The sequence below is a fragment of the Myripristis murdjan genome, chromosome 14 (assembly GCF_902150065.1).
Source record: "Myripristis murdjan chromosome 14, fMyrMur1.1, whole genome shotgun sequence".
Classification (NCBI taxonomy): Eukaryota; Metazoa; Chordata; class Actinopteri; order Holocentriformes; family Holocentridae; genus Myripristis; species Myripristis murdjan.
Genome location: NC_043993.1, coordinates 22,024,915 through 22,047,509, shown reverse-complemented (window position 1 = coordinate 22,047,509; position 22,595 = coordinate 22,024,915). Strand labels below are relative to the sequence as shown.

Below are 22,595 nucleotides of genomic sequence, written 5' to 3'. Positions count from 1 at the left end.
TTAAATTGATTGCTCTGTCTCTCTGTCATATTGTTGGTACCATGTGAGTGTGTGTGTATGTCTCACATCATAATGTGTCTGTGTTTTCATCTAGGCTCCGCTCGGAGCCGCATTCAGGAGCAGAACATGAAGGAAGATGCAGAATCAAGGAAGGAATAATTGTAAAAGCTACTGAGCCCACCTGCACTGTTTGCCACTACATGAAACAAAAGTTTTTCCGTGCATTTAGTATTAGATTTTAGTTTATATTTAACTTGTTTTCAGAAACCTGTTTTCTTTAAGGAGTACTCTGTGAATATAGGGAACTTATTCCTTTTTTGTTGGTACTTTAACTGAGTGTTTTAACAAAATGTTTTTTGCGCATCATGAATTTGAATGAATTATGGGAATTTAAGGTTGTTTGGTCATGTTTTAAGAGTGTTTCACTTTGTAATATACTTTAATGAATAATCTCCTTTGCCAATGCAGCATGACAGTACATTGCTATTTTTCTTGTTGCATATTTCAAAACAGTAAGTTGAGCCTCAGCCCTGTCTGACTCTTAGAACTGTTGACCTACTTCTTTTTGACAGCGAAAGTTGTTAACTCAAATGTTTCAATCATGATGCAACATTTCAGGTGTTTTAGATCATGATCGCTCACTTCAGAATGGATAAACTGTCAGCCTCAGGGAAATCAAGTGTGTCTTTTCCTTGCATCAGTTTTAGTTATAAAATGATATTTTACATTGGAATAACTCTTTTGCCTACATAACTCAGTCCAATTCTGGCACCTTCCAGCATCACCTGGATCTTCTTAGCTGTATTTGTTCAGTGTATGTCTTAAAAGTATAATTTTTAGATGAGTTAAGTAAGTGGTATTGACTACGAGTGTCCTAAGCATCCAAAATTGACTGTTTGAGTTCCTAGAGGCATGTGTCCCCAAAGTGAGAATGACACACTCAAATGAAATATCACCTTATTCACTGATATTCAGGCCGTTTTCTTCAGTGCATTCTCTGTAAAAGGATTAGGTCACAGTCAAATCAGTGTTTCACTTTTGATAAAATGTTTATAGTTTTATATTGTTTTATTTTACATCCAGGTGTCTAAAAAAAATCATATTTAAAGTGCATACACCTACTGGTGTGGATGATCAGAAATATATGTTTCTACTCTAAGTCAAACTTTTCAACAAATAATATTTCCTGTTTTGCAAATATGGTAACGAGAGTTGGGAGCTTAGAGGGAAGTGAGCACACACCAGACGGAACAAATAATGTCTGAGGTCACAGCTGATGAGCAGATTTAAAAACGGTCATGTGCTCAAGTGAAATATTGCTGTAAATATAAATCAGCTGCCAGGTTCTTTAAATTAAAATGTGTTAATAAATTGTACTTTATTGAAGTAGTTATATGAAGAATGTAGTAAATGTTTCCTAGGATAATATTTTCGTGTTTGCTTTTGTCTTTTTTTTGCACTACATGTTTGCATTTTCTGCCCCTGGCTAATCGCTGCCATGAGTCTATTCTGTTTGTCCTGAGCCTACAGCATCCAAAGCCAGAGCGGAGGTGTGATTAACCAGCTTGAAGAGCATTAATCAACTGGAATTGCATCACCTCAGTCATGTTATACTTTGGATGTGGAAGAAAACATACACTGTGTGTTTGATATGAGACCTGTCTGTTGATCTGAGGGTGTTTTCTGCTGTTTGTCGTGTGCCACAGCCTCAAAATCAAGTCATCACGTGTGACAACAACTTCTTATTCAGTGGTTTTAGGTCTTTTGGATAATATCTAATATCTAATACCAGGACTGTAATGATAGCTGATCAGGTGGCTATTTTACTGAACAGGTGGGGATTCCAGTCCCATACATCTTTCACTGGCTAGTAGGCTGGTAGGTGGGTCTATTGTAAATTGCCAGAATCAGAGGTGCTTTTACTCTACCTTCATACACCCTCCACGGCACCACTGTTAATACACATTTGGATTTTTAACAATTACACTGTGTGTAATGCGACGTTATATCAGAGGCTCTCAGGTGTTCTTTTGGTTGGTCGTTTTCTCTGTTGATACACTTTGATCAGCTTGAATAAATCCTATTGACATTTATCATATCTGTCCTTCAGAAAGCCTTGTTAATTCCTTTCCAAATTGTTATTTATCACCATTGGTATTTTTATAGCCCTGTTTTCTCTTAGGTGACTGAACTGAAAACGACATATAGGAGGGTATTATTTTTTTTTCTTATTATTTTTATTTAGAACAATCTGGTCCAAATTGCAGGAAGCCTGAGAGCCCATGAATACCACTGATGTGCAGCTGTGGGAGCTAAAAAAAATTTGCCACAGTTCATGTTGCATTGGGAGGTAAAGTGTCATCTTACACAATCTCTTGGTTCTGTTCAAAACAAAAACACCCAATTTGTAACTGCTAAATGTTTGATCAGTGATTCTAGATTAGCCTGAACATTGGCTGAGTTTTTGGGGATGAATTGTGGGGATGCTGGGATTGAAAACAGAACAGACCCAAGGCTGTACACATTCTCTTACAATTCACTCCACCTCTGAAACACTGAAGTGCTTTGATCTGGCTAAAGCTCCCCATCCTGCCACCACCACACATACACACACACAAACACACTTAACATTGGTGTATTTCAAAAGTTTTATTGTTGGTTACATTTCCTAATAAAACACTCATCAGCATGGTCGTCTTCAGCTGTGCTGCGGTTAACTAAATCAAAGATATTTGTTCCACAAAGACAGCCACCTGGCAGACCTGTCTGCAACTGAAAATTATGAAAAATGCATTTGGGTAGCTTTGAACCTGGCAGTCAGTTCCTTTGGTGTGTCGAGTGCCACCGAAAATCTGTTTCATTCACAACCTGGAAACTGTCTCCCTTCTTTGTAAATTAAAGTGGCTTTTGGAGAAGGTATATGCCTGGGGGGAGGGTGAGGACAGGCTTTTTTTTTCTCGTCTGAACTCATCAGGGCACACACGGAAAGGATGACACTGATGACTATGCAAAAAGCTGGTTGCCAAGTTGAATAACAACCTAAAATGGACAAGGATGAAAGCAAAGTTGTGCAAATGCAAGAACTGTTTAAGTTGTTAAGCCAATCTGTCATATAAAAGATTGTACAGCGAGGCACCTTTAACTGTATGGGAGGAGTCTGTCAAAACATAGGACACAGAATAAAGTGGTCCTCGTAAAAAGCATATACAGGAAGTTTAAATGTGCAAATGTAAGACTGGTGAGCACATGAAGAAGTCTCAAGACATACAAATATATAATGTTTATTTTAGAAACTGGCTCCCATTATTAAAACTGCAGGTTTTCTGCAGAAAGAGAAAAAAAATGAAGATGTGAAAAGAATAATGCTATCTTTTACTTGCTGTTCCTTGTTTTGCTACAACTGTGAACTCCTTCAGCTCCTCTGGGGACTGATGACAGCTGCTGCCTGTTCAGTAACAGCTACCTTAATTGTACCATGGCACTGTTTCCACTGGGGAGTGCAGAGTTAATTCCTGTTTGAATGCAGGGACAGTGTGTCTGGCTTTGGCCATGCCAAGCGTGAAATACTTTGAAACGGTTACGTTTTAATTGGCTTTGCCCCATGGGGACTGAAATGTGTTATTTAGTTAGTGGGCGCTGATTCCATGCAGTCAGCCGACAGCACATGATCACAGGGCTCCAAGGTGCTCAGTTCTCTTCTCACTGAAGCTGCTTGTGCAATCTGCTCAAGCCTGCGGATGCCTTCATCTTTCAACTTTATCTCTGAACCTAAAAAAAAGCTGGGAAAATATATTTTACATCTTTAGAGACTTATTCTGTTTTCACTGAAGAGTCATCACTCAAAATTGTGCTGTCTTTCTCAAAAATGGAAAACCTCACGGTAAGCACAAATATGTTTACAGGCAGTTGGTAGAATTTGTGATAATAGTTAATAGTTAATGCATGCCATTAAAACTGTACTAGATTAAAACTGCACTAAAAATTAACTGTTCCTCTTGTTTATCCCACAATTTATGTGCATATTTTATTAACCAGTTGTTTATCTCCTTCAAACAGGATCCACACTTTGTTGAATGCTAGAAAAGTAGATTAAATCATGCACTCATACTTTTCCTTTTCACCACCTAGAATATATTTGCCGATGCCTCAGTTGCCTTAATTATAAATTCTTAGTTGCATTTTATGCAAGCACATGAGCACATTCATTATTTATCATCGCATTTTTTATGCAATCTGATTGTCATCTTGGTATAAAAATGTGAAAATGGACAACACCATCAGTGGCAGCTGTCCTGTGTTTCTTTTTCTCTTGCAGCCAGATCAATGGCGCGAGATTGTGAACAAGAAGATGCAGTTCCCCCCGGAGCTCATCGGTGCCATCCAGGAGGGGAAAATACACATGATGTGTAGCCTGCTGAAGACTGGCGATGGCATCATCCGCCAGCTGGATGAGTCTGAAGATCGCCTGTGGAGGGAGGCCCTCAACCTGTCGATCCGCCTGGGCAACGAGGATGCCATGGATGCCCTCCTGCAGGGGGTCAAGTTTGACTTCCGACAGATTCACGAGGCACTGCTGGTGGCTGTGGACACCAACCAGCCCCAAGTGGTTAAACGTCTGCTGGACCGACTGGACCAGGAGAAAGCCAACAAGATGGATGTGCGTTCCTTTTCTCAGGCCATCTTTGACCACTCTATTGACAATTCCCAATTTGCCCCCGGGGTGACCCCTCTGACCTTAGCCTGCCAGAAGGACCTGTATGAAATAGTCACGATGCTCACCCAAAAAGGTCATATCATCCCGTGGCCACACAAGATCTCCTGTGCCTGTCTGGAGTGTCGTAATGGCCGGCAGTATGACCTACTGAAGTTCTCTTTGTCCCGCATCAACACGTACCGTGGCATTGCCAGCCGCGCCTACCTGTCCATCACCTCCGAGGACGCCATGCTCAGTGCTTTCAGCCTCAGCAAAGAGCTTCGCAAGCTCGCAAAGAAAGAGCCAGAGTTCAAGGTCTGACGCCGCTCAAGACCCATTGCTACTTAAATTTCAGACTGGATTGTTTGTGGTGTTTGTTGATTTGCGTTGTGGTGCCTTTCTCCTTAGCCGGAGTACCTGGCCCTGGAGGAGCTCTGCCAGGAGTTTGCTGTGGAGCTGCTGGGGATGTGTCGCAACCAGAGCGAGGTGACCACCATCCTGAACAGTTGTGGAGATGAGAGCCAGGATGCCGTGAACCAGCTGGCCTTCGAGGAGGGCATCCCCAATCTGTCACGCCTGCGACTGGCTGTCAACTACAACCAGAAGAAGGTGGCTGCATATAGAAACGGCTGTCAGCCACAGAAAAGAAAATGAAAACATGCCAATATGTGTTGCTCACGCTCTATTGGATTCACAATTCATTGCACCCTGTGTGTGTGTGTGTGTGTGTGTGTGTGTATGCATGTCTTTCTGCAGTTTGTAGCCCACCCTATCTGCCAGCAGGTGTTGTCTTCGATCTGGTGTGGGAACCTGGCAGGCTGGAGAGGCAGCAAGACAACCTGGAAGCTACTGGTCTCCGTGGGAATCTTCGTCACCATGCCCCTCCTCTGCCTCATTTACTGGATTGCACCAAAGTCAAAGGTCATAATACTTAAAAATCCTCACATTACGGATGACTTCTGTGATTCATGTAATTTCTGATAAGCCACGGCACATGGGCATTGTTTTAAAGAAATACTGCGACGTTTTGAGCTACATACCCTTTTTCCAACTGAGACAAGATGTTACAGATGTGAAAATGGTATCAAACATCTTGTGTCACTCCTGGTAAGTCAGAGGTGACTTACCAGAAAAGGGTGATTAGGAATGGAATTGATGTATGACACAGGAGAGCAAACAAAGACAATGGCAAACAAAAATACAAGACAGAATAATGTTGATCATAACTTTAAGCAAAGTTGCCCATGTACAATGCCTCAAGTCCTAGGCAATGTATCCTGGCTTTCACATTTCATGTGTTTTTCTTCTTTTTTACAGATAGGAAAGACACTCAAGATTCCTGTCATCAAGTTCCTGCTTCACTCAGCCTCCTATCTGTGGTTCCTCATCGCACTGCTCGGAGAGTCCATAACCATGGAGATGTATCGAGACAATTTTGCTTCACGGCAGCAGAACATCCTGCACAGCTCGATCCACATGGTGTGGGTTGCCGGTAAGGTTTACTCTCTCCGCCGTTAACTTGGTTCTTCAGTGGCATATATGATAAACCCCATGCCCTCTCGTGCAGGATTCTTCTGGTATGAATGCAAGGAGGTGTGGATTGAAGGCCTGCGAAGTTACTTCCTGGACTGGTGGAACTGCTTGGACATGATGGTGCTCAGCATGTACCTGGCCTCTTTTGCTTTACGCGTGCTTGTCATGCTCAAAGGCTACTTCCTGTGCCATGATCCCAACTGGGAGGCAGAGTGTATCTATTTCACCCAGACATGTGAGAGAATCATACGAAGACAGTTGATCCAAATACCTGTTGGTGGGTTTGAGATGTCTTCAGCTAAAGCGGTCTGTCTTCTCTTGCAGTGCGTGAGGAGTGGCACCAGGAGGACCCCCAGCTGATTGCTGAGGTGCTGTTTGCAGTCACCAGCATGATGAGCTTCACTCGGCTGGCGTTCATCCTGCCAGCCCAGGAGTCTCTGGGAACGCTGCAGATCTCCATCGGGAAGATGATTGATGACATGATGAGGTACGACTGCAGGCTCCACAACACCTCAAAGTCTGTATTTGCACTGGTCAATGTAAAGGTGCACTATGTATAACTACATTGTAATAAGGACCTTTTAAACTCAGCTAAACATGGGATAAAGCATCACATTTGATGATACTGATTATATGCTCTTATTCCAGTTTTTTTTTTTTTTTTTTCAGCTGAGTCTAAACACTCCTCACTTCATTCAGCCCTCAGCCCTCTTTTGCATAGTTCACTTTTATCATGTCTGTTTGCAAACTTGATGAAAATTCAGTGCATCATCATGCGCAAGGGCAAGGGTGTGTTAAATTTAAAACAATACTGTATTAATACTGATGTGACACTTCGTTATATATTTCAAAATAAATGGAAATGTTTATTTTTGTCCAGGTTCATGTTCATATTAATGATCATTGGAACGGCTTTCCTCTGCGGTATCAACAACCTCTACGTCCCTTATGTCATCTCTCCACATCTTGGCAGGTGAGAATACAGGAATACGAGATCCTGTTCATCCAGCTCAGTGTCGTCATGGTTACAGAGGTTAACAAGAGACCACAAGGGTCCTGGTTTGAATTCTCACTCAGCTGCCAGTTTAGCACACCTGAGCAAAATGTTTAATTAGCAGCTGGTCTGTAAGATTTTCTCATTAACTGGTAATATGGGAGTCATGTTCAGACACAGTTCATTTACTCTGTGCTTTCACGATGCATACAATAATAAAGACACAACATGCAGAATACAGGCAACAATAATGGACATGGACCCAGTGTGTACGGTGTTTACTAATATAGCAGAGTTCTTGCATTTGGAATTAAAGACTTTTCGTGAATGTGCTTGGTTGCTGCAGCAGCTCTATATCATCTTCCCGAGGGCAGTTTTATGAATTCTTTAAAAACGGGGTGAACAGCATCAGATGCAATTTATCTGGCTTTTTGTTTCACCTGCATTTTTTATATGTATCCTCGTTGTCTCTGCTTTTTCGCAATAATTTTACAGGCCATGTTCATAAAGTCTTTTCATAAGTCTTTTTTTTTTGTTCTTAAACCCAAGGTGCCCATACCATGTACACATGTCGACTTCTGTCCTGATGTCCAGGCTGCAGCTTTAGTTTCTATCAGTCAGTGTGCAATTGAAAGAGCAAACACGTAGTTATAAGTTTGGGATTCTTTTCATGAATAACTAAACTTTCTGTTTTTTTCATGGGAGATTAGTGTGACTTTAGATTACACCTTCATAGGTGGTGCACCAGTGAAACATGGCTAAACAATGAGTTAACAAAACAGTCCCTGAAGTAGAGAAAATGATTGAAATATTACAGTTATTTTACTTTACACTTCCCAACACTTCTGCAGGTGTGGATGAGTGCCCATAGAAATGATGCCACTACACAAAGCAACACCCCAAACCCAAAATAAGAAACTTAGTGTATTTTTTTTTTCCAGTTTTCAAAAACAGGTTGCATTCTACCTTAAAGATATCTTTCGACTTCAGCTGTGTCCTCAGTGTGTTGTGAATGACAATGTGAGCTTTAACATTACGGTCTAAAGAATAGTGTCATCATAATAATGCTCTTGACCCAATATCCCGCAGGTTTAATGAGACCTTCCGCTTCCTGTTCTGGACCATGTTTGGCGTGGCCAACCAGGACTACGTGGACATGCCAGACTTTGTGGTGGCAGAGTTTGTAGGCCGGATCCTGTACGGGATCTTCACGCTCGTCATTGTGATCGTCCTGCTCAACATGCTCATTGCTATGATCACCAACTCCTTCCAGAAAATTGAGGTAAGTTAAACGAGTCCTGTCCTGTTTAGAGGCAGAGTTGTAATGCTGCACCATGGCACTCTGCAAACTCCAGTAAAGGAAACAAAGAAGGGACGTGACTTCTCATCAATTTTTGTCAGGATGACGCGGACGTGGAGTGGAAATTTGCCAGATCAAAGCTGTATCTAAGTTACTTCCGAGAGGGCCTCACCATGCCCGTGCCCTTCAACATCATCCCGTCTCCCAAAGCTATCTTTTACATCATAAGGTGGGTTATACTGTGTCCAGCTTTCTCAAAAAACAACATTCACTCTGAAGGGTATAGGTTCATCACTTTTCTGTTTTTAAAACTCTGCTCCAGGGGTATCTTCAGGAATTTCTGCTGCTGCTGTAATCTCAACTCTGGGCCAGAATATCCCCCGATCACCTCCCTGGTAAGTTTATGTTTCTGTTTATCGTCAATATCATCCTGTATTAGTCAAATGCTCAGTTTTATTTAAATGGCAGGATGTACCTCCTCCTCCCTCATACAGCCAGTAGATCAAAGACATGGTGCAGAATAACAAGCTGGAGAAGATGCACCCTCAACGGCTTCATTAAGAGATATGACAAAGCCTGGGGCCCATTCATAAACCATGTGTTTAATAGTTTACCTGGCCTGGAACTGTTAAGTCATACTCCTGAGGGTGCTCTGTCCCATCTAAATGCACTATGATGCACGTTTTTTTCCCCTAGCCTTTTGTGTGTATATGTGATTTGTCTATTTCAGATGTGGATGTTGATTTTTTTTTTTCTGGTATGCCTTATTATTCTGTACATATGTAGTTTTTGAGATTATGTAAATATCTCCTCTGATAGATATATAGATAGATAGATAGATATACTTTATTGATCTCAACCAGGGAAATTCTGATATATGGTAATAAATAAATAAATAAATAAAATGCATAGATAAAGTAATTTTAAAAAAAGAATTGAAAAAAAAATTGAATTGCCTGGCAACCTCGACAAACAGCAGCGTCTATTTCAAATTCTTAACGGTTCAATGCATGCACACATTCAGAGTTTGAAACAGACGCTCTGTCATTTTGTCATTTTTTTTAACCTTCTCAGGGTGAGTAGGACTATATGACAAAATATATTTAGGTTTTGGTTGAGGTATTTCACTTAACACTCTGTACTGCACTGAAAGTCTTGGTGTTTTCTGTCACCTGTGTTTTTCAGTCTAATGGGATGGGACCAGGCGGAGGAGACAGTCAGTCCCCCTACCGGCAGCAGGTGATCAGCGCCCTGGTTCACCGCTACATCGAGTCAGCCCGCAGGGAGTTTGAGGAGAGCAAAAGAAAAGGTAAGCTGTATATGAAAATGCTGAAATTACTGTCTCAAAGTAATGAAGTGTATCATTCAGTGTGTCATTCAGTTGGGGGAGACATGTATCATGACGAGCAAGCCTCAAATGTGGTCCCTTGCTTGTCTTGAAAAAAAAAAAAAAAAAAAATCTGAGGATGCATTTGTGTCATTTGCAGTAATCGCTAAGCCTAAGGTTGTCACTGCAGCTTTGGAAAAGAACAGCATTGACTAAAACTAGCGTTGAAACTCTAGTATAATTATTCAGTATCAAATGCCAACTTGATGTATTGTGAATGGTTTATTCTCCCCTCAGATGTCGGTAATCGGATCACAGAGCTGAGCAAAGTGGTCAGCCGGCTGCACAATGACATGAAAGTCGTCCATCAGCTTCTGGTGGATGAAAACTGCAGTGCAGGAGATGGATCCAACAAGGACGGCTCCTCCATGTTGGGGAAATACATCATGGGTGCCAGGAATAACTTCAGGGGTTTTAACAACGGACAAAATGAGAAACAAGCACCACTTCAAGTGACAGTGCATCATGGAGCAGAGGAGGTGGCTCCGCAGCAGCACAGGGACGTGGATGAAGGAAAGCTTGAATCAGCTGATATGAAGCTGCAGATAGATACGGAACAGAGGGAAAGGAATGGGGTGGGATATGCAGAGCAGTCAAAGCAGTTATCAGACTGCGATGTTGTGAAAATGGAGGAAGGCAGAGCACAAGGAGAGGTGGGAGAGAAGTGGATAGAGGGAAAAGAAAAAGTGAAAGCAGAAAAGACTGAGGTAGAGAAAGTAGAGGATCGGGTGGCAGCTGAGGCCATACAACATGAGGGACAAGATAGAAGAGAAGGAGAGAAACTCAAAACAGAGAAAACAGGTGAGCAAGCCAGAGGCTGGAAAGGCAGCAGTGGGAAGGTAGATATGGCAGATGAGAAAGACATAGCAGCAAAGATTAAAGACGAAGAGGCAAAAGAGAAAAAAGTGGAGGCAAGTTGGATGAAGGGTGGAAAGTTCGAGCATAATGCAGCAGAGAAGGATGTTGTGAGGGAGAGCACTGACAAGCCTGCAGCAGTGAAAGGGGTTCCCTCCCCAACAGGCAGCAACAGCTCCCAGGACACTGGCTTTGGGTCCCAGGAAGGGGAGGGGTCCATTGATGGGACAACAGGAAATCCCTAAACTCAGTGGCACTTCACTGCAAGGACAGGACCTGCTATCTGGGAGTTTGGGCCACTGGTCACTTTGCCCAAGGAGTATTTGGCACCAAAGATATCTGTGTTTGTGGTAGATAGCTCAAAGTTGGTATTGGTTTTTATTCTATATCCTAAAATGTATGAATTAATAACTTTTGAAAACTACATTTCAATCTTCATCATTAATAAGTCCAGTGAGAATCAACAAAACTTATACTTGTCTAGCTAACTTTGCTTACTTAAAAAAACTGGATGCAGCTGTAGAGCTACCACATTCAAATTTACAACTTCCTCATAATATTGCATTTGCATGCATACCAGTTAGAAATATGGGCCAGACAGAGATGTTTTTGGTGCTGGTCCTTTTTTCAGATGTTGGGTAAAGTGACCAGTGGGCCAAACTTTAAGATAAATGTGGCATGCTAACATCACGTCAGAGATCACCACAACATGTGATTCACACTGATACACCTAATTGTGCAACAGTGGCAGTGAAGTCGGGATACTTTGCAACTCAAAATATTTTGGTCCAGTGAAACACTTAAAATGCCACAATATGGAGTGTCTTACTTTTCACTTGACCAGGACAAGTGTCAAGTGATCATAACACTGCAGGCTCAGGTCTTGCTCTTCACAGCCACTTTACAAAGTGCACTGTTCAACAGAAGAAAAAATGCCAGAAGAAAAACAAGGTTGTATTAAAGAGCCCCCCCATAGCAAAATGTCGACTGCTTTCTCCTTCCATAATACTCAGAGCCCCAAAAGAAAATATGCAGAATATTGAATTGAGCTTTTGCACTACTTTGCGTTTTGAAACTGTTTCAACATTTGAACACATTTTTTGTCTGTGTACTTAATAAAAGATACAGTGAATATTAACTGTATATCACTGACTCTCAGGCTGGTGAGGTTGCTACTGTGTTGCCGTCTTTCTCTTCAGTGTGGCAGACCTGATGCTACGGGTCTCAGCTGTCTTTACACATCGTGTTCCCTGGAGGATGTATCAGCTCACCAGCTCATTAATTCATCACCTGAGGCATCGTGCTGCCTGCCCGTCCCAGGGCGCGTCGTGTCCGAGCTCTTCCGCTGTATAAACAGCCGGGCCTTCAGACATCACAGGCAGGGGATACCGTGTCCTTTCGTCTAAACAGAGAGGATAGCTGCTCACATAACCAAAGAGGACTGGTTAAGGCTGAGCAAACCTCACAAAATCAGATATAGTAGATGTATGGCACTCAGCACTATGTTGATCAGTGTTTTTAATCTTGATGTTGTATGAGTGTACACATAAAGATTACACATTATTTGCCTAAAACTTATTTGCATAGCTGAGCAGAAGCTAAGGCCATCAACATCTTACACACTCTCCAGTAAAATATTGTTAGAGCATGAGGTCGAGCAACATGCTACATCCCCACGATGGAAGAGAAGCTCTTTAACAGGAACGAGCAAGAGGCTCCAGAAGTAGCACTGCCAGTTTGAGTGATTTTGCATTTCTGAGCACATGCAAGCACATACGAAAAGAGCTGAAAAGCTGATCATCTAGTCCTCAGCTTGGAAGCAGTTTTTCCTGAATATTTTTACCCCTTCCACCAGTTATGACTGCCCTCTCACTCATTCTCCTTTCCTTAACTACATTTTTCTCCCTCTGGATGTAAAGAGTATGGTATTACCTTAGTAATATGGGGGTAGGATCCTAATTTTCAAATCTCAAATTACCAGCCCTGGTTTGATAGATAGTGGTTAGTATCAACAAAAGTAAATAACTTAAATTCTCATATTACAGAGCTTGCTCACACATCTCAGAACTGTTCTGCACTGGTTGACAATATCAGGAGTAATTACCCACCTAAATTAAGATCAAAGCACAACAAAAAAAATTTATTTTGCACACATCTAAAATACAAACAGAAATCATTAAACTTGTGACCCACATATTTACATAACTGTGTTCACAACAAAACTTAAAACAAGTATTAATTCATTATAATCCATTAATTCAACAATACTTGCATATATAAAACTCCAAAGATAATGCATGAAATAATAATAAAAAGAACTCATAATGTTTGTGATGTGACAGCGGCAAAGGAAAGTATTATTATCAGGACATCATAACCAAACAAACAAGAAGGCCTCTACCATTCATTGCAGCTTGAGTCTGTCCTAGAGCATTTTTTTTAAAAAGATGTTGAATTAAGTAAATGGGCTCATGGGTGCGTGTTTGTTGGAGGGAGCTGCACTTAGGAGCCACACATCAGGCACTCGTCCCTGTTCTCCAGCGAACAGACCATGGCGGCGGTGTTGCGCTCTTTTGTTTTCTCCTCCTCGGTCTTGGCTTCTTTGGTGTCCTTTAATTTCTCCTTGTTCAGGGTGAACTGGATGGGGTTGGCTGCAGGCTTGGTCCGCAGGTAGTACATGCCAGTTTTCAGGCCCTGCAATGAGGAGGAGACGGGGATTTACATGAAGCCACTTAACACTAATGATCGCTCATCTTATTGTGATCCCTCAGTCCTACTCAGTTGACTTACCAGCTTCCAGCCATAGAAATGCATGCTGGTCAGTTTGCCATAGTTTGGCTCTGCAATGTGGATGTTTAGGGACTGACTCTGGTCAATGAAGGCGCCACGGTCTGCTGCCATCTTGAGTACAGTCTTCTGGGAGATTTCCCACACAGTTTTATACAGCTGCTTCAGATCATCTGGGATCTCTTCAATGTCCTGTGAAAATCAAGCGTTAAAAATGAACTGCCAAACAAGAAATCATTTCAAATCCTGGGAGCAATGCTACAAAAGACTCCATTAGGGTTTGCATTTAAAAGATTACATGTGACCTTGTACCTGGATAGACCCATTATGGGCAATCAGCTTGTTCTTCATCTCCTCATTCCACAATCCTCTTTCTGTTAGGTCTTTCAGAAGGTGAGGGTTCACTATCTGTAGGAGGGGCAGAAGGGACAAATTGCAACTTTGCCACGGACAAGCACTCCTGGAGACACGAGAACAGTGAAAGCACTCAGACACTGCTAACCTGAAACTCTCCTGAGAGGACCCTGCGGGTGTAGATGTTGCTGGTGTAGGCCTCAATGGACTCGTTGTTGCCCAAAATCTGGGCTGTGGAAGCTGTGGGCATCGGGGCCAACAGAAGACTGTTCCTCACACCGTGCCTGAAGACAAACAGCAGGATAAATCAGCTATTAGCTCTCCATGCAGTAGGTGTTTGACATGGTGAGATGAAGGATAATGAGAACAATAAGGACATTCAGTGAGACCTACTTGGCAATTTTCTCCTTCAGTGCTTTCCAGTCCCACAAATCTGTTGGGGTTTTCTCCCACATGTCATACTGAAGGATCTAAGAAAACAAAAGAGGGTCTTAACTGTGATCTGAATTCACACTGCTCAACTGTATTCTAATCTATAGGCAACAGATTTAAACTTCTTGTAAAACTACTCACTCCCTTGCTGACAGGAGAGCCCTGGTAGGTTTCATAAGTGCCATGCTCAGCTGCCAGCTCACAGCTGGACTCCAGGGCAGCGTAGTAGATAGTCTCAAAGATCTGAGTGTTGAGCAGCTGGGCCTCTGGACTTTCAAACGGGTAACGCATCAGGATGAAGGCATCGGCCAAACCCTGGACACCAATTCCAATTGGCCTGTGACGCATGTTTGAATTCTTAGCCTGCAAGACAAGAAGGAAGAAACATCTGTTAACAGCCACAGGAGGACAACTGAGATGTGTGCATGAGAAAGGGTCAACACCAGACATGAAGGCAGACCTCGGGCACTGGGTAGTAGTTGATGTCGATGATCTTGTTCAGGTTCTTGACGATGACCTTGGTGACGTATGCCAGCCTCTTAAAGTCATAGGTCCTGTCAGGGGTGACGTACATGTTGAGGGCGATGGAAGCCAGGTTACACACCGCAACCTGAAATGAAACCAGAAATCAAGAGTGCAATGTAATGAGTGAGTTGAAATGACAGAATGCTGGGTTAATACACTTTTTTTAAACCAGTGGTCAATGATTTTCCCATGAACTTGAGCTTAATTTCCATGACCACAAGAGCCTATTTTTTTTTTTTTTTTTTTTAACAGCTATAAACTACACATTGTGCAAGCCAATCTATATTTAAAATGCTGTATAAACCTGTTTCATTTTTCATGTTAAATTTCTGCCCAAGCTGAAACACAATTTTCCACTGGTTTGACAAAAAAATGCAGGTAGAATTACTGACAGAAGTAAAATAAGCAATTTTCAACTTTATTGACCAGTGTGGAGACAAACTTTTTAAATTTCATCAGTCTTTAACAGAGTTGATGCCATTTTAGTCAGATTTCCATGGCTTTTTTTTCCAGGGCCTGGAAATTCTATAATCACAGTTACTGAATTTTCCAGGATTTTAATCACCCTGAATGAGATCATTCTCGTTTTCTTTCCCTCACCTCATCTTTGCTGGTGTACTCGACTATCTCTGTGCACAGATTGCTGCATTTGATGGTGCCCAGATTCTGCTGGTTGCTCTTCCTATTGCAGGCATCCTTATAGAGCATGTACGGTGTGCCCGTTTCAGTCTGGGACTCAATGATTGCATACCACAGCTGCTGGGCCTTCACCACACGCTTCGCCCTGCCCTCCTGCTCGTATCTGAGGAGATACAGGAGCCATGAGACAAATGAGCACTGAAAACTGAGCCTCCATGTTAAAAACAGACTCTTTGCTGTACTGGTATTACCTTGTGTAGAGCTTCTCAAACTCCTCTCCCCAGCATTCATTCAGCCCGGGGCAGTCATCTGGGCACATCAGAGACCAATCCTGCAAGGAAGTGGTGAGTCAGGATAAGATTTTCCAAATAAACTTTCTAAAACTGGTATGAACCTCTTAACCCTTTGGCGCAGAGCGGTCACTACAGTGGACAGCTGTTTTAAAGTCATTTCTCCTAAATGAAATGGTTTCTATGGTGGAATTGCATATCAGCTGTTAGAGTACTCTCTGCTGCTCCCCTCCATTGAGTTTTATGCAGAGACTGTCAATTCTTGTTGCTGAAAACATATTAATACTAGTATCATGACATGGTAATACCAGTCCTGCATCCTTAAAGAAGTATGGAGACTCACAAAAGTGTTCATGCCCTAAGAAGAGTAAAAACACATAAGAAATGACTCAGGCTTTCATAATTCATCAAAGGGATGCACCAAAGGGTTAAACAAGGAAAGCGAGTACAAAACATGTAGCCAATTACAAAATGTGGCACCAAATCCCATTTTGTGTTTCTCGGCCAGTTCACAGAATTTCACTGGTGGGGATCAATAAAGTATATCTATCTATCTATCTATCTATGTGATTCAAAGAATAATCCTACTTTTTATTCATATTGCATCTAATTTTGTTGTCAGTTTGAGTTTTATCAATTTGGGCAAGTTTCAGAAATAGAACTGTGTCTTGGGACCCTGTGCTTCCTGGGGGGAATAAGATTGTAAGAAGTGATTTCTAAAGCAAATATCAACACTGAAATAGAATTATGCTCTAAAGATAGAAACCAGAGGAGCAAGACTACAATTTGCGATGCTTCTCACCACTTTATGAAAAGGCTCTATTGATAACAAAATAGGATGCTGACTTTCTGAACCTAGAATGTTTATATGATTGTTTAAACATTGTTTATATGAGTTGTTGCTGTAGTAGGACAGTTGTTTATGACTGTCCTTGATCATGACAATAACACATGTGTGACCTGAGTCAGGGCAGGGTTTCCCCTGTAATTCCCACCTGGTTGCTTTCCACTCGTTTCATGAAGAGGTCAGGGATCCACATGCCATAGAACAGGTCTCTGGCCCTCTGCTCCTCTTTCCCCGTGTTCTTCTTCAACTCCAAGAAGTCAAACACATCGAAATGCCACGGCTCCAGGTACATGGCAAAGGCTCCAGGTCTCTGAGCAAAGGAGCACAGAAAATGAGCAGGAAATGTACCTACCAGCAGAGGTGTCTCCAGAGCAAACAAAGGCAACAGTACCCATGCTTAGGAATGGGATAGGAACTATGTTTGGTGCACACCGCTGATACAGACTAGGAATGGGAATCACCAGAGGCCCCAAAATATCATATTATGATGATAATTAAGTCTCGATACAATGGTACTGCAATTTTAAACATTGTGCAATATTGCAGTAAAATGCATTGTAAGATATTACCTTTTTTCAAATGCAAATTATTAAGATCTGTTTTAAAGTAAAGTTTTCATCCTGTTCATTTCATTTCAGTCATTTTTATTGCAGCAAAATGAGCTTGTCAGGCAGACGGATTGACCAAGTCTGTTATAAATGTTGCATAGATTCTTGGCGATACAGTATCAATACTTGGTGTCAGTGTATTGATACAATATTACCGTGCAAAATATTGTGATACTATGCTGTATCAATTTTCCCCCCACCCCTAATACACACCACGGTAAGGTGAGTTAAATCTCAGTCATTACCTTGTTGCCCCCCTGGTCAACATAACGTGCTGTGTTGTTGTAGACTCGGAGCATCGGGACCAGACCGTTGGAACAGCCATTTGTCTGAGAAACAAGGACAAGAAGTATAACATATAGTAAACTACAGTGACCATTTCTAGTCGACATACATTTTGCATCCATATAAATAGTATTATTATATATATAGCATTTTTTTTTCTTTTTTTTTTTTTAAACTACCTGCACTTCTGCACTTTACAGTTAGATGAGTGAGTCAAACTCAAACATAATCCAAATCTTTGCCACTGACTCATTAGGAAGTGACGAGTTTGTTTTCTCACATTTACCACAGTTGGTTGGCAATTAAAAAAACAAAAAACAAACAAACAAAAAAAAAACGTGCATGCTCCAGAATGGCATGCATCTCACTTTGACATACCCCAGCAATGTAGCTGCCTGTTGCTCTGATGCAGCTGACTGCCACTCCAATACCTCCAGCTGATTTGGAGATGAGGGCACACTGCTTCAGTGTGTCATAAATGCCTTCAATGCTGTCATCCCTCATGGCCAGCAAGAAACAACTGCAAAATGATGACAATTTCTGAGTATGCAGTTTTTAAAGCAGAACTAAGATTATCACTGCTCAGGTCCTACAATCACCAGCCTTTTCTCTTGTGGTCCATACCTTGACAGCTGTGGCCTGCTGGTACCAGCGTTGAACAGTGTAGGGGAGGCATGGGTGAACCACTTCTCGGACAGCAGGTTGTACGTCTCAATGGCCGCCTCAATGTCTCTTTTATGAATTCCAACAGACACTCTCATGAGCATGTGCTGGGGTCTCTCAGCAACTACAGACACAGTATAGATTATTGTTAATTTGAAAGAACAAAAAAATTAAAGAGACTTCCATTGGCAAAAGACTGACAGTGGCGGTTTGCATTCAAAACACCCTGTTCGAAGCTCACCTTTGCCGTTAATCTTCAACAAGTAGGACCGCTCAAGCGTCTATGGAGCACAGGGACAAATTACATGAACTTATTTAGTTTATAATCAGAGGATACATATAAGACTTGGAATGTCATCAACTGTTGAAAATTACCTTAAATCCAAAGAAGTTGTAGGAGAAGTCTCTGTCATAAATGATCGCCGAGTTGAGACGCTGTAAAAACACAAGATACCACATAAGCAATGTAATGAAGAATTACAGGAAATTCAAATGTAAAACTTAACGTGACTTACATCCTTATTTTCAAGGACAATGTCGAGGGTTTCCTTGGAGATCATGGGAGAGTGGCGTTTACTTAAGGGGTTGACATAGTTGTACAGGTCCTCCATCACATCTAGAGCAGCGTTGATGAGAAACACGTTCAGCATTAGTGCAAACAAAATGAAAGTAATGAGAGTATCACCTGTGCCCTGTTAGACAGGCTTATTTATGTCCCAGGACTAAGTCTCAAAGTGATAACACTACCAGAATTAATAAAAAACACACATTTTACTATTTTTCCCTGTTCACTTTTTAGTTAGTTCCTCCTAGGCTGATCACTGAGAAAGCCAAAATGCTAAAACAAATCCTAACAGCTTATTGCTGCTTTTCCTTGTGAAAAGTAGTCGACATTTCCACATGATTTTTTTCCCGTATCTCTGTAAGCTCCCACTCACCGCTGAAGACTTTCTTGGTCTCTTTGTGCAGGTTAGAGACGGCGATGCGTGCAGCCAGGATGGCATAGTCAGGATGTTTAGTGGTGAGGGTGGCGGCGATCTCTGCTGCCAGAGTGTCCAGCTCGACAGTGGTGACTCCGCTGTACAGACCCTGGATCACCTTCATTGTAATCTGGGTCTGTGGAAGCAGTGAGGGAGACAAAAAGGTTTCACTAGGCCGAACATTAACATGCTGAAACCCGTCTGCACCTTGAGTCCAACACTTGCTGCTTCTCTGTGGACACTGAGAGGATCTTGTGTTTTGGTTGTGTGTGTGTGTGTGTGTGTGTGTGTGTGTGTGCAGCTTATCTTGCACACTACTGTTTTTTGTGCACAGTTATGACTCTATGATGAAGAACCTCTCATGGTCGTGGTGATTCAAAACTTCTGAAAAGCCACCTCTCCCTCTCTTCAATCAGTCTCTAGCTCGCCCGACCACCACAGCTGTCTCGTCTAAAACAAGAGCTGACCTGGCTGTGGTTTTCCAGACCGTTAGAAAGTGCAGAGCTACTAGACTGTCAACAAACTGGTCGCACAGCAACCCTCGTCTCTGATACTGTGTGTTGTTATCGTCTTATTAATCGTGTTGTTGTTGTCATCTTTGAGAGCACATCAAGCCATTAATATCAACTCTGTTGTTGGTAATAAATGTCTTGAATTCTTTTTTGAAAGTACAAGTTCACATTAGACTTGGTGTTTTTTTATTAGGCAGGCCTGGATTTATTTAGCTTGAGCTCTGCATAAACTTTTTCCCCATATTTCCTGTTCAATCAAATTGGGTGCTGTGCAAAAGTCTTATAATGATAGGGAATACACTGTTTTTTTCTGTCCGTGTGTCTGTCCTCAGCTAATCCTGCTAAACTTAGTTTTTGTACAGTTGTGACTGTATGATGAAAAGTATCTCGTGGTTATTGTGATTCAAAATCCTCTGGTTCTAACTCCTCTATTGTTTTTTCAGCTACGGCTGAGCAGCAGGGAGGGAGAGAGTCACACCTGTGCACTATTCTAGTTTTCAAGATGATTCTAGACAGGTTTGAACTTACTGGATCCACAAAGTCAGAATTGAGCCCATAACAAAGTTTCTGGATGCGACAGGTGATTTTATCGAACGTGACACGCTCCTGGCGCCCATCTGAAATTCAACAACAACAACAACGGTTCTTGGTTAAACTTTATTTTTTTATCTTCAGAAACAAACCAAGTAAATTCTTATCACAATGGATGAATGAAAGGATAATGTAATGAAAATGTCAAAACCAAAAGTAAAACAAAAGCGGTGACAGGACAAAGCTCCAACAGAGACTGAATGGATAGAAAATGTGAATTACATTCAAACCACAAGGAAAAATGACCTTTTCGTAATATCTGCATATCAACATTTTTCTGAAATATTGGGAAAATCAATTGTGTTTGAAACTATGAGAGAACTGAATGACTCATTATGAAATGACATGCATTGCTCTGTTATAACGATATAGTTAACCAGCTGAGTCTTTGTTTGGTGGTGTTGCTTGTAAATTCATACTTATATATATTTATTTTTCTTTATTTTTTAACAAAAAATCTCAAAATGCTTTAATATTTGCCATTCATTATCTCCAGGTTGGATTATTTCATCTTAAACGGGCCCATAAAAGGCACGTTTTGCTGATGCTTTATTTAATAGCCCAATACACTAAAATAATTTTTTTTAAAAATCAAATAAAGCTTTCAGTTTATCAGTCAGCCATGGTAGACCAGATTAGCAAGCTGACAATGAATTTGAAATCTCAGCTGCGACATGACGCCAGCTGATGGCAGTCAACGTTCATTTCCCTGAACAAAGGAACAAAGTGCAAGTCAGGTTTGAGTGTGTGTGTGTGTGTGTGTGTGTGTGTGTGTGTGTGTGTGTGTGTGTGTGTGTGTGTGTGTGTCATTTTTAGTACTGCTGGCTCTCTGAAACACAACAAGTTGCCCTCACTGACTGTGTGCAGCACCAGTTAGTGCTCTGATGTATTTGTATTTTAAAGGTTGTAATAAAATGGGAGTGAACTTTAGGGGCTGAAAATGACAAAGTGGACAAGCGCACGGGCTAATTTTCTCAGTGGATACACAGCACAAGTTACTAAACAACATTTTGACGGCACTGCATTTGTCTTCAGAGCACAGTTTGCCTTGAGGACATTTGCAGACCAGCACATACCCAGCAAGCACACCATTCTCTAAGAGTTACCTGTCAGCAGGATTTAGTCTGACTTACCTCGCTTGACTACGTGCATTTTAGCAAGTCTTCAGACGGCTTCACACACACGGCAGCAGCTGACGGTATCCTCCACTGGTTATTATAAAGCAGATAAAGTTATTGTGCCACAGGTAAACAGATAAAACAGTCCTCTCGTCTCCGCTGCTGGAGCCTCTGAGCGCGCAAACAGCCCAAATCCCCGCTTCCTCCGTTTTGTGTCAGCGGCTCGGCCAATCAGAGACGAGCCGTGTGGGCGCCTCGACCAATCACAATGCGTCATTTTGTCGCCGAGCCCTCTTCCGGTTATTTTGTAAACGAAAATATGGCGGGATAGTTCATATAATTGCGTAAATACTGCATCATATAATATATAATCAGCTGCTTTGTCTCAAGACAAGAGCAATGTTGCATCAGACTTTTTTTTTTTTTTAAATAATTTGTTACAGTCATCAGCTGTTATATCAGATAATACATGCACACAGTGTAAATGACTATAAATGGTAAAATAGGGTCCACTGCTTTTGTGCACTAATCTCATTTGCCTATTTCCGATAATATATATTCAAAAGCCATCACTGAAAAGTCACTGCAAATCTGCAAACTATTAATTACATCACAGCAAGCCATGTTATTAATAAAATATTAGGAATTTGGAATTAAACTATCTATACTAGCCTCTATACTATCCTTGTAGAATACCTTATAGAAGCCTTATAGAATACCTAATGATATTTTGTGCACTTCCTTTTGTTTACTGGTGTTTACCACTGAAGCTGAGGGGTAAAATAATTTGATAATGAAAACGACAACTCACAACAAGCTTGTTCATTTGACTGTAGTCTATATTGAGGAGGAATTAATTATCTAATTTTATTTCCCAAAACTTTTTTAAAATTATTATTATTTTTTATTTTTTAAATATATATTTGGATTTTGCCACTTAGTCTTTGTGATCTCTAGTAGTACAGCCTAGGAGATATAAAAGTTATGTGAAAATCATCAAAGCCTTATTGTTTCTCTGTCTGGACGAGCATAAATCAGCGCCCTGACATATATATATGTTTATGTTATGTCATATACACTCACTTAAAACAATACACATGATCTCATTAACAATGTTATAATCCTAATCCTCCTTAGCTTCAATAACAGTGTATAAGGTAGGTGTTTTTAATTTTTCTGGGGACAAAATTAAACCTTTTAAT

The 22,595-nt window shown here is 41.3% G+C and overlaps 3 protein-coding genes across 3 annotated transcripts in view; 2 read left to right on the top strand and 1 right to left on the bottom strand.

Moving 5' to 3' along the window:
* The window catches only part of rb1 (retinoblastoma 1), a 28,144-nt gene extending 26,716 nt beyond the window's left edge, over window positions 1-1,428 (top strand). Inside the window, exon 27 of the mRNA XM_030068774.1 lies at window positions 95-1,428. Coding sequence (XP_029924634.1) covers window positions 95-159 — 65 coding nt within the window. The 3' untranslated portion in view covers window positions 160-1,428. The remainder of the gene's footprint in view (window positions 1-94) is intronic.
* Window positions 1,429-3,841: 2,413 nt separating this feature from the next.
* Window positions 3,842-11,262, top strand: LOC115371679 (short transient receptor potential channel 2-like). Its single transcript, XM_030069153.1, has 13 exons — window positions 3,842-3,880; window positions 4,316-5,008; window positions 5,102-5,302; window positions 5,450-5,614; window positions 6,011-6,185; window positions 6,261-6,461; window positions 6,551-6,713; window positions 7,107-7,199; window positions 8,310-8,502; window positions 8,622-8,749; window positions 8,843-8,915; window positions 9,706-9,829; window positions 10,145-11,262. The coding sequence occupies exons 1-13, from the start codon at window positions 3,866-3,868 to the stop codon at window positions 11,005-11,007; spliced, it is 3,087 nt and encodes a 1,028-aa protein (XP_029925013.1). The 5' UTR covers window positions 3,842-3,865; the 3' UTR covers window positions 11,008-11,262.
* Window positions 11,263-12,875: 1,613 nt separating this feature from the next.
* On the bottom strand, window positions 12,876-21,575 carry LOC115371884 (ribonucleoside-diphosphate reductase large subunit-like). The gene is made up of 19 exons (XM_030069480.1): window positions 21,409-21,575; window positions 20,213-20,301; window positions 19,131-19,308; window positions 18,708-18,808; window positions 18,568-18,627; window positions 18,434-18,473; window positions 18,154-18,316; window positions 17,908-18,049; window positions 17,490-17,573; window positions 16,785-16,946; window positions 15,751-15,830; window positions 15,461-15,662; window positions 14,796-14,945; window positions 14,477-14,698; window positions 14,297-14,373; window positions 14,052-14,187; window positions 13,862-13,957; window positions 13,553-13,741; window positions 12,876-13,456 (listed from the first exon to the last, which is right to left on the bottom strand). Exons 1-19 carry the CDS (start codon window positions 21,425-21,427, stop codon window positions 13,265-13,267), a joined length of 2,382 nt encoding a protein of 793 aa, XP_029925340.1. The 5' UTR covers window positions 21,428-21,575; the 3' UTR covers window positions 12,876-13,264.
* Window positions 21,576-22,595: the final 1,020 nt, after the last annotated feature.